Source organism: Mus caroli, chromosome 9, assembly GCF_900094665.2.
Source record: "Mus caroli chromosome 9, CAROLI_EIJ_v1.1, whole genome shotgun sequence".
Taxonomy (NCBI): Eukaryota; Metazoa; Chordata; class Mammalia; order Rodentia; family Muridae; genus Mus; species Mus caroli.
The window spans coordinates 106748802-106759912 of record NC_034578.1 but is presented as its reverse complement, the minus strand read 5'-3'; the positions used below and the strand labels follow the sequence as shown (position 1 = coordinate 106759912).

The following is an 11111-nucleotide window of genomic DNA, read 5'->3' as shown; positions in this document are numbered from 1 at the left end:
GTGTGTGTGTGTGTGTGTGTGTGTGTGTGTGTGCAACCAGGGACACTGAGACAGTAGTGTGTGTGTGTGTGTGTGTGTGTGTGTGTATGTGTGTGTGTATGTGTGCAACCAGGGACACTGAGACAGTAGTGTGTGTATACAACCAGAAACACTGAGACAGTAGTATGTGTGTGTGTGCACAACCAGGGACACTGAGACAGTAGTGTGTGTGTGCATCCAAGTCAAAGTAGCTGCTGACATTTTCAACCAAAGGACCAGAGTCAGACTCACTGAACAATCCAGTTCAGCTTCATGTGTTATCAAATGCGATGTTAAGAATTCATTGATTAAAGCTCAGTTTCTCAGCTGCACTGGGCACATGTGAGTTGGGTACCGTGCTGGACAGAGCAGATGGAAACCATTTCCACCAGACACCACTGTGTTCTAACAAGGAGTCCTGGCACTCTGAACATAAACTAAGAACAAGCAGTGGTCTAGAGGGACAGTGAGATGGCTCAGTGGGTATCGAACCATAGGGTGGGAAGAGAGAGAACCTGACTCTACCCTCCACATAGGATGGCAGCACATGCTCCCACCCCGCTACAGATAAACAAATGTACGTTACACTCCACACGGAGCAAAGGATGAGGGTCAAACCCAGTACCGTCTTGCTCCAAGTTCAAAATGCATGCAGCTTGAGGGAGATCCTGATGACATCATAGTGTCACACATGAGGTTCCTGCCCCCACCCCCACCCCACCTCCCCCAACCTCAGAACTGACGTCTCCACAAGCTGCATGTATCTTAATTGCTGAGTCCAGGTCAAGACTGGTATATGAGCAGAAACAATGACAAAGGGGAAGACTGAAAAACCCAACAAGGCTGACAGCTAAGAAAGCATGGAATGTGGTGCACACGTCCCTGCCTGCCCATCCGGGAGCCACTGGGCTTCTGACCCTTACCTAACTCCGGCTCATTTCCATTCTATAAAGTGCTTTTCTTCCTTAATAAACTCTCTCTGTTTCTACCACTATCTGTGTATTCCGGATCCATTTCCATGCTAGAGAACCTGGGAATCCCAGTAAGGGTGTCCTGCAGCCCCCTTCCAAGCCTCTTCACATCACTGGCTCCTAAGTTAACCTGGCCAAGAACAAACCATAGTTTCGGACCCAAAGCCCAGTTCTGCTCACTCTGTGCACAGAGGCAGATGCAGCCTGAAAGAGACAATGGAATAATTTGGGCTAGAAAGTCTAGTTGGGAAGGAAAGGAACACAAAATAGTGTTGGCAATTCCATATGGAACTGCCAGATGGACCGTCTCCAACCATCATATGACTACAGAATTGTTGAGAAAAAAATGTTCCCCGCAAAAATATTTGCAAATATTTCTAGCCAAATGATCAGAATCAAAAGTATCTAGCCAATTCAATACATCAAAATAAAATGGGTGCTTCTATCAAAAAAAGTAATTGGAAACCCACAATTCCAAAGCCTACCCCAGAAACTCAAGCTTTTATCTAAGATTGTCTTATGTTTGGTGTCCTGTATATGTCTTCAAAACAGCACATCAGTTTTAAATGACTCTACGAGCCTGTCTAAAACATAATATCACGTTCTTGTTTCTTCAGAGTTCAGCTTTTCCCACCTGGAACACCGCCCATTGCTGGGAAGGACTGGTGTATTAAAGACTCCGGTTCTACTGGCATGGTTTCTTTACTAGTCTCAGTATTGTCTATTATTATTTTCTTCTGTGTTTATCTATTTATTTTTTGTGAGAGGCAATACATCTGGCATGTACCTGTGTAGATACAGGTATGTATTGTGTAGATACAGGTATGTATTGTGTAGATACAGATATCCATGCAAGGATGAGGACACTGGCTGCCCCACCCCTCCATCTTATTTAATAAGACAGATCTCTCATTGAACTTAGTTTCAGCTAGGCTGGCTGGCCAGCAAGTTCCTGGTACCCACTTGTCTCTGTTCTCCAACACATCGATTATAGGTGCACAGTCATGGCCAGCATTTATGTGGGTCCCAAGGATTTGAACTCAGGTCCTCTTGCCTTCACAGCAAGCACTTTTACCCAGTGACCTGTCTCCTCATCCCTTCTCTAGGCTGTCGCTGGCTTCGCTATGCAAACAGCTTCATTCCACTTAAGGCTTTGCCATGTGTGAGTGTTTTGGCACCTTAATATATTGCTTCACCTTAACACCTGTCTTACCTTCAAGTCAGACCTCCACCCAAACAGGAAACTTGTCTAACACATCTCTCCACCAGACACCAGTTCATCACATATCCATTCCTGCTGACCCATGAGTCCATCCCTATCTGCTTTCTCAGTATCCCCTCTGGGATGACAGTAAATAGGGATGCATCCTTTCCAAAGATGGGAAGCAAGGACCATGAATCGCCCACCTCACGCCAACCCCAAACTGGCTTTTCGAATTCTCTAAGTTATGATCCCAGGACTCCTGGCAAGTCCTTTATGTGGTTTGGTTTCGGCTGTGGAGATAGGGAACACTCAGGACTCTCAAATGGCCAAGCAGCCAAAGCCCCATTAAATGTCCACTTCAATGTCTATGTCTCAAGAAGCCTTTCTGGCTTCCCTGGGTTTGGAAGCCGTCCTGCCCTGGATCTACTTGCCTGTGAATCAGCTTACCCCCAACCCACATCTCCAAGTTTATCAAACCCTGCTGTTCTAAGCCATGTTCTTGCTGGGCTGATCCAGGCCTCTGACAGACAGTATATTAAGTGATGGCTGCACACAGCATGAATGACTGACTGGTCTGTCTGTCTATGCCCCCCCTTTCCAGGCACACCAGAGTGTCCTACTTGGAATCCAGGTGGTCTGCATTAGTGATGGAAGGATTGGATAACTCCATATGTGCCCCAAAACTTCAAGTTCAAAATCTCAAGAAGAAAAAAAAATTTTTTTTTTTAGTTAGGGTATCATGTAGAGCAAACCAGGTAGCTCAGGATGACCTTGAACTCCTGATCCTCCCACTTCCAGATCCCAAGTTCTGGAATTATAGGTGTGCACCACCATGCTTAGTTAACACAGTGCTAGGGATCAAACCCAGGGCTCCATGCATCCAGTACTCTATCAACTGAGTTACATCCCTGTCCCTCAAGAGAGATCTTTATGTTGTCAGCAATTGGCCTCCACTCTGCCCTTCCACAGTTCATCAATTTAAGCACGGTTATGCAGTCAGTTATGATGTGCACGCCTGTAAGCCTAGCACTGAGGAAGGTAGAGAATTCCAGGCCACTTTCCACTGTACAGCAAAGAAGACCCTATCTCCAAAACAAACAAGCAAACAAGCCTTAATAAATAAAATCTAAAATGTACATTTAATCTCTAAGCAGAAGGGGGCAGCAGAGTACAGACCAGCAACCAGGCACCCTTCAACAGGAGGCTTGGAAGAGGCCTGTTTATCTCTGCTAAATTCCTGCTTGAATCTTCACGGTTCTTTAGGCCGTTTCCTTCCAAAGCACATTTCCAACTAACAAGGACTGAAGTGATCTTATCTTAGAAGCCACATCATATCAAAATGCCAGTGCCACAAACTAATTGACACTGGGACATGAAAGGCACCGTGATCCCCTGACCATCACATTTACAGCCATGCTGTTCACAGTAGCCAGGAAATGGGATCAGCCTAGGTGTCCATCATCCAAAGAACAGGAATGAAAATGTGGCTCATTACACAACAATACTTTATGCAGCCATAGGAAGAATGGGATCATGACATTGGTAGAAAAAAATAAACAGAACTGGGTATTATTCCATTAGACAAAGCAACCTAGACTCAGAAAAATAAATGGCACATGTTTTCTCCAATACAGATCCTAGACTTCCATATTTGTATGTGTGTGTAGAGAGGGTGAGTACAGGTCATACCAGGGGAGGAAAAGAGGCTCCCTGGGGAGCAAGAGGCAGGAGGTAAAGAAAGTAATAAAATACCCAGGAGGAGGGGGACCAGCAAGAGGAGGATGGGGGTTCTGGGGAGGGGTGTGGGAAAGGACGATCAACAAAAACAAAGGGTGTCTGAAAATGGCCAGGCCAGGGAGCCATGCAGGCCAGAGCACAGCAGCCTCTAGGCCACTTGTGTTTTTAGCTGAGGGCAGCCTGCTGAAGGAGGACAGTCAGACAGCCTTGTTTCCTAAATTGAATCTGATAGCTTCATATTTCTCTGTACTTCCCATCACCGCTGTGTCACTGGAGAAGGAAGATGAGAATCAAAGATGAGAACAGCGGCTTCCCACTCACTCGCCCCGCTGCTCTCTCTGGGAGTCAGTTCCCCAGCCCGTAGACTGGCTCCATCACCACACAGCCAAACCTCCCCACTTAAAAAACACACAGTCCATTTCTACACACCCCTTCAGCAACTGTTCAATTTTGTGATCTCCTTCACACACACACACACATGCATTATGCATCTTGAAACAGATATCTGTATCTACTACATGCATATTTTCACCATCCCTGGTCCCCTGAACTCAGTCAAGCTCACGCTGCAATAATTACCCTGGAGTCTTCTTCCTCCATCAAAAAGATGAGTTGCACACTAACTAGCTGCAGGTCAGGACACCAGAGTCCTCTCTCCTTGCCCACCATCCCAAGCCATCCACAGGGAGGGTCACCTGCCCCATTCACTTCAGCTGAATGCCAAAACACAACAGGGAGCTTGCCTCAGTCCCAGCCCCCCTCCCTGCTTCCTCCCCTGACCTTACCTCACCCCCAACAGACAGGCCTTCCAGAAGATGAATCAGGCTCTTCCAGAAGCAACCGAGCCTAGGGAGAGCTAGATCTCAGAAACTCACAGAAGAGATCTACTTAGCTGCTTTCTCCAACTCAAAGAATCTTGAGAAATTCAATCTCCAATCTTCAAAGGGCTCCCGAGAACACATTCTCCTAGGAAGGTGGCCACAAGATATCGCTAGCATTCGCTAACAAAATGACCTGGACTAAAGCCCTGTTTCGTCTAACTCTGTCTCTTGTGACTCCATGTTATTGCTGAAATCTGTGTTTCTTAATTTCATGAAGTCTGACCTGATGAGATGCGCCGCCGTGGTTATTACCAGTGTTTAAAATTGTTAATGCGTGGGGCATTAATAAGAAAACAGGAGTGCATGCCTAGCTTCTAGCTTAGGAGAGAGAGTTAGAGCTGGTAGAAGAAATGCCTGTGGATCACGGAGAATTGCTACCACTGAGACCAACTTGCATATCGTAGCAGAAGGGAGAGGGGAAAAGGACATGGAGAATTAAGGTCAACAAAATGGTGGAAGCCGTTTATGTCAGAAGAAGAATGGGCAAGAGATGTGTGGGTCCTTCTCACCCTGTAAGTCCTTCTCGCCCGAGGCTTTCCTTATCACCCTCAAGAACACATACTTACCAGTGTGCAGTCCCAGCCATAGTCAGTAGTGAGATGGCCAGACAAGCCTACTTCATCCTGGAACCAATGAGAAAGGATCTGACTTTGTCTTCACCCAAGCTGTGACCTGTCCCTACCATGCCACTTCCATTTCTGCTACTCCAAGCACTCAAAGCTGTAGCACCTGGGAACAGTGACAAGACCCGGGAAAGGCGGCACTCCACACGTCAGGGAGAGGAGCAACTGATCGCCAGCCCATCTCACCCCTCCCAGCTCCTCCCCTGAAGAAGACTCGACTCTCCCCCCCCCCAACCCCCACTGGAGGAGATGATTCTGGAATCTGCCTGAGCCTAACGTCCCTTCCATCACAGCCCGCTCACACAGATGTCTTGGCTGAGGATACCTGGCCTGTACACTCCCCATCCTGGGTGAGCTAGTCTAATTACCACCTTTTCTCAGGCTCCTGTGGCTTCCTCCCTCCTTCCCTGGGATTCAGTCAACACAATCCCATTCCCTCCAGGGGACCTCATATAGGCAGAAGAAGCAATTAACATGGATATTTCTGCAAGCTGGAAAGTCTCATAATTAAAACTTTCTTTGCAAGATCTCAGGAGTCTAAATAACCCTAAGGGTAGAAGAATCCTAATATCAGGAAATGAGATCAGTGCGACCAGATGAACTTGCCATACAGGAGACCTGAAACATTACTCCCGGGCCTAATTATCAGATGTAAATATTTCTGTTGATTAAAACATCATGAGAAGCAGCTACATTCATTAAGAGTTTTCGGTGTGCACAGAAAATGTCTGTAAAAAGCAGCTGCACTTACAATCCATTGCTCAGTCAGTCAGAAGTTGGTGTTAAAATAAGCATCCCCCAGGCTTAGCAAAGAGAGGTCTAATAGAGAGCCAGCAGCCATCTCTTAAAGAAAGGAAGTGTTGATTTGACAGCACATGTAGGTAAGTGAAGAACACCAACTGATGGATGCTGGTCACCATGGCAACAATGGTGAATACTGAATCTTGGAAAAACCAAACACATTTGCAACATAATTATTCTCTATCAACAAGCTCGGAAATGGTATCCGTCTAAGCCCAGACAACAGAAGTTGTCAAGTCCAGCAGAAGCCTCATCTTTGTCTGAAGAAAACCAAAAGCCTAGCAGTGGATAACGTTTAGACTCTAGACATGATATGCCAAACTGACTTAGGCTGAAAAAGGACAAACGTGTTTCATGAGTGTGATAGACACCTGTTTCAACAAATGATCACCGACAGATCACCCAGGAAGAGCAAGGCACTACCTCGTACCCAAAAGATGGCTCACACACAGCTTTCTGCTGTTTTTGAAGCTGTACATGTACATATGTACACACACGCACATGTATATATACTTGTGCATGCATAAAATTTGATGTATTAGAATAGCAGCTTGAGTCTGAACATAGCACACCAGGCCAAAACAGTTCCACATGTAAGAGGTTTATTGGGAGAGAGAGGGGCAAGGAAGATGGCAGCATAAAGAGAAGTGGGGAAGAGAGAGAAAAAGATGGGAGGGAGCTTTCTTTATGTATGGGTAATGATGTAACACTGGTAAAGGTGGGAGGTGAGCCAAGTGGATTCTGAGAATATGGTGGCTGTTGCCTTGGGAAAAGGTCTGTGGGTCCCGCCGATGTGATGTCACAGGTTTCGGAGGTCCTGATGCCAACCAAAGTTTATTCGGAGAGAATAAAACAGACCTTTTTTTTTTTTTTAATCAAAATCAAAAAAAGTTCTAAATGCCAACTGGTCTGGTAGCCATGAACAGATTGTGTGTTGAGCTGAAAATACTATAGCTATTCACCCACACAAGACTTGTACACACATACAAGTATACACACATATAAAAAATATATAAATATGGCAGGGAGAGAGACTAGTCGGGAAGAATAGAGTGAGCAGCATCAGGAGGGGACAAGATGCTTGTAGGAGATGAATCTGCTCCTAATATGTTGTATGCATGCATGTAAATATGAATGATGAAAACTTTTAAAAAGAAAAATTACAGCTAATCTATAGTTTGCCATTACCCCCCCCTCTCTCTCTCTCTCTCTCTCTCTCTCTCTCCACACACACACACCCCACTGCCTCAAACCACTAAAAGATCTCAGCTGTGATATTTAATTCTACAAAGATCTGCATCTGCTTAACCTCTCAGAGATATTTGTCTACACTGAACCCATCACCTTTACAGTTTCTACTTCCCAGAGCAACTTCCCATTCTCAACCAGCCACGGAGCTCACTCTCCAGTGACACACTGCTGCCTGGTCCATCCCTCGCACGGTGAGAACAAGCTGAGCCACAGACAGATCCCAGGACGTTGTCCTGGTCAGAAAATACAAGGTAAACCAACTGTCCCCAAGTAAAAATAATCCCTAGGTACCCCTAATCTCGCATGTGGAAACCGTGGGCGTGGGTAACTGGTGGACTGCCTTAGTCGGCATGTGTAGGGAACGCCCAGCTCACAGGACCTACCCAGAGCTCTCGGAAGAATCGCTCCTGCTTAAAGGGTTCAGGAAAAACAGCAAAGGAAAGAACAAAGACTCTGCTCAGAGTCTGGTCATCAAGTGGGGAAAATGCCTCCATTCAGACCCAGAAGACAGAAACAACAAAAAGACCGAATAATGGGGCCTGTAACTCAGTTTGCAGCGCACATGCCTAGCACGCTGGAATCCTGCCTTCATTCCCATAAATCAGGTGTGGCACACGCCTATAACCCCAGCACAAGCGAGATGGAGGCAAGATGTTCAGGGTCATCCTCGGGCTACGCAGCAAGCTTGAGGCAAGTCTGGGATACGTCAGTGAATATATTAGCCAAAAAATTTTTGATAATAATAATAATAATAAAGGTGTTTTTTTTTTAAAGCAATAGAGAAGGGACAAGAACACCAGCGAATATAAAAATTCAGTTTCCACCGAGAGAGTTATCGGAGGCTAATTCAGACCATGCAGGCAGACAGCCAAATTATTCTTGCAATTCTATTAAAGTTGGCAAAAACAGGAGGACCTGAGTTAATGGACAACATAAACCTCATTTCACCGGAAAATGAGCTTGACTCAGTCTGCCTTCAGCCTGCTCACTCGTGGGGGCAGTTCACAGACACAGCTCTGCAGCCTGGAGAATTAAAAAGAGCACACTCCGTTCCTGGCCCCTTTGCCCTGTCCGGAAAAAAAGAAATGTGACTTATTGGCATAACTGTCTCATCTGCTATTGCTTCGTCTGAAGCAAACTAGGCTCTGAGTGGCCCTTCATGATAAATGCCTGGGCACCATGGTCCTTTCAATGTGCTGATCTCGATGATATCAGCAACAAATGGAGTGTTTGCTGTTTCCCAGACAGCAGTGAATGATGGCATCCGACGCATGTCTGTTAACTGTCCTCCATGTAGCAAAACCGTTCTCGGTTCCGTGGTAGAGTCTGAATAAAATTGTGCCTGCTTTCATGGACCTGTCTTTACGGGGAGAGAAGGAAGAAATGGAAGGAAATGTAGAGCCACGGAAGATGACTCTGTGGGTAAAAAGACCTGTGCGAGCCTAATGATGTGACTGAAATCTATGGAAATAATATAAAAATCCAGACATGTGGAATCCCAGCACGACTGCAGCACGGTAGGGAAGTATCTGGAAGCTCCAGGAGCAGCTGCCTTGTAGAACACAGAAGCAGTAACAAAAACGACTCCAACAAGATGGAAGGAGAGAACCATCTCTCGAAAGTTAACCTCTGACTTGCATGGGCACATCATGCCGGGTGCACAGCATATACACACATGCACAGCATATACACACATGCACAGCATATACACACATGCACAGCTCATGCACATGATGATGATGATGATGAAGATAAATATTTTTAATTTGAATATTGGACTATGTACTGGTCAGGTTTGTTGACTTGACAAAAAAAAAAAGAGAGAGAGAGAGAGAGAAAGAAAAACCTAGAGTTATTTGGGAAAAGAATCTCAACTGAGAAAATGTCACCATTGGGTTGCCCATGGGCAAATCTATAGGGCATTTTCTTGATTAATGACTGAAGTACGAGGGCCTAGGCCACTGTGAGAGGAGCCACTTCTGGGCACATAGTTCTGTGTTGTATGAGAAACAGACTGAGAAACCCAGGGAGAGCAAGCCAGGAAGCAGCACCCCTCTGTGGTCTTTGTTTCGGTCACGGCCTCCAGGCTCCTGCCTTGAGTTCCCTCTTCAGTGGACTACCACCCAGGATTTGTAAGCCAAATAAGCCCCCTCCTTCCTAGTTTGCTTTTGCTCACGTTTCATCACAGCTGATGAAACGGCTCACTTGGGTAAAAGAATGCCTGCCACTAAGTCTGAGCACCTGAGTGCCTTCCTCAGGACCCATAGGGCAGAAAGAGAAAACCCATCCTCCAAGTTGTCCCCCTGGGAAGGCGGCAGCTCATAGCCACCTGCCACCTGCATCCCTCAGCACACAACCCAGAAATAAAGCTGTGATTCATTTTAAAATAATTCATTTGCTTATGTGCATGGGTATTTTGCCTGCATGTTTATCTGTATACCACGTAGATGCCTGGTGCCCAAAGAGGCAAGGAGAGGACATTGGAACCCCTGGAATTGAAATTACAGACATTTGGAAGCCACCATGTTGGAATCAAACCCAAGTCCTCTGAAAGAACACCAGTACCCTTAAACACGGAGCCATCTCTCTAGCCCCCCAATAATTTTCCTTAAAAATAAGAAATAGAATGTGCCAGGTGGTGATCGGAATGTGTCAGGTGGCAATCACAGCTATGAAGAAGAAAACGGAACAGAGATGCCAGATGGTGACAGTGTGAGATTTGTTGCTGTGACCAAGACTCCCAGGAATGTACTTACAAGACAGGTTGGGTTCCTTACTCACTGCAATGAGAGAGAGCACACTCAGCTAGGGTTTTTGTCTAACTCAGAAAGCACTCAAAACTCTCAGCAGATTGGCAGATTGGGAAGATTGAATTGGGGACAGTTTGAGGATGCTTTGGGTTGGGCAGGTGGGGAGGTAGGAATAGTTCTGTGGTGTCTCTGTTGAGACAGGGTCTTTAAAAGACCAGGTTGCTCCAGCATTGGAGAAAGCCAAGGGTGATCTTCATGCCCTGATCCCTCTGCCTCTACCTCCCAAGTGCTGGGCTACAGGCACATAGCACCACATCTGACTGACTGATTGGGGTGTCTTGTTCCCATGTGTAGGCAGGAGAAGGAGGTCACACTCTCTGACAGCTGTCATGGGGACATGTGACCACATTCACAACTTAAACAATGCATCCTGACATTATTACAAAAAGGATTCTTTTTTTCTTGATCCACCCAAAACACAGTGGCCCTACGGGAATCAGGCAGGCATCCTGTGATGTTTTTATGTTGAGCAGGAGCATGCCAAAACCAAGCAGGGATTAACGTGCTGGCTTCTGTGTGTCAGGGAGCTGCTGTTTGTTCTCATGTCTACTGTAGCCTAGTCATCCACAGCACTACTGTTAGTGTTCTATTCTCATTAGATCAGGAAATTAAGGCCAAAGAGATGGCCCACTGGGTAAAGATCCTGGCCAGACTGACCTAGATAGCTTAGCTTCATCCCTAGAAACCAAGTGAAGGTGGAAAGGGAGATCTGATTCCACAAAGCTGTCCTCTGATCTCTATACATGGTGCCATCGCATGCATGCTCCATGCTCACCTGTCTCTCTCTCTCTCTCTCTCTCTCTCTCTCTCTCTCT

The 11111-nt window shown here is 46.1% G+C and overlaps 1 protein-coding gene across 2 annotated transcripts in view; it reads right to left on the bottom strand.

Annotated features, from left to right (window-relative positions):
• Dclk3 (doublecortin like kinase 3) overlaps positions 1-11111 on the bottom strand; it is a 52098-nt gene that overhangs the window by 7861 nt on the left and 33126 nt on the right. The window contains exon 3 of one of the 2 annotated variants that reach the window (XM_029481102.1): positions 5378-5434. The exons of the other annotated variant lie outside the window; for it this stretch is intronic. Coding sequence (XP_029336962.1) covers positions 5378-5434 — 57 coding nt within the window. The remainder of the gene's footprint in view (positions 1-5377; positions 5435-11111) is intronic. 2 annotated transcript variants of the gene reach the window in all.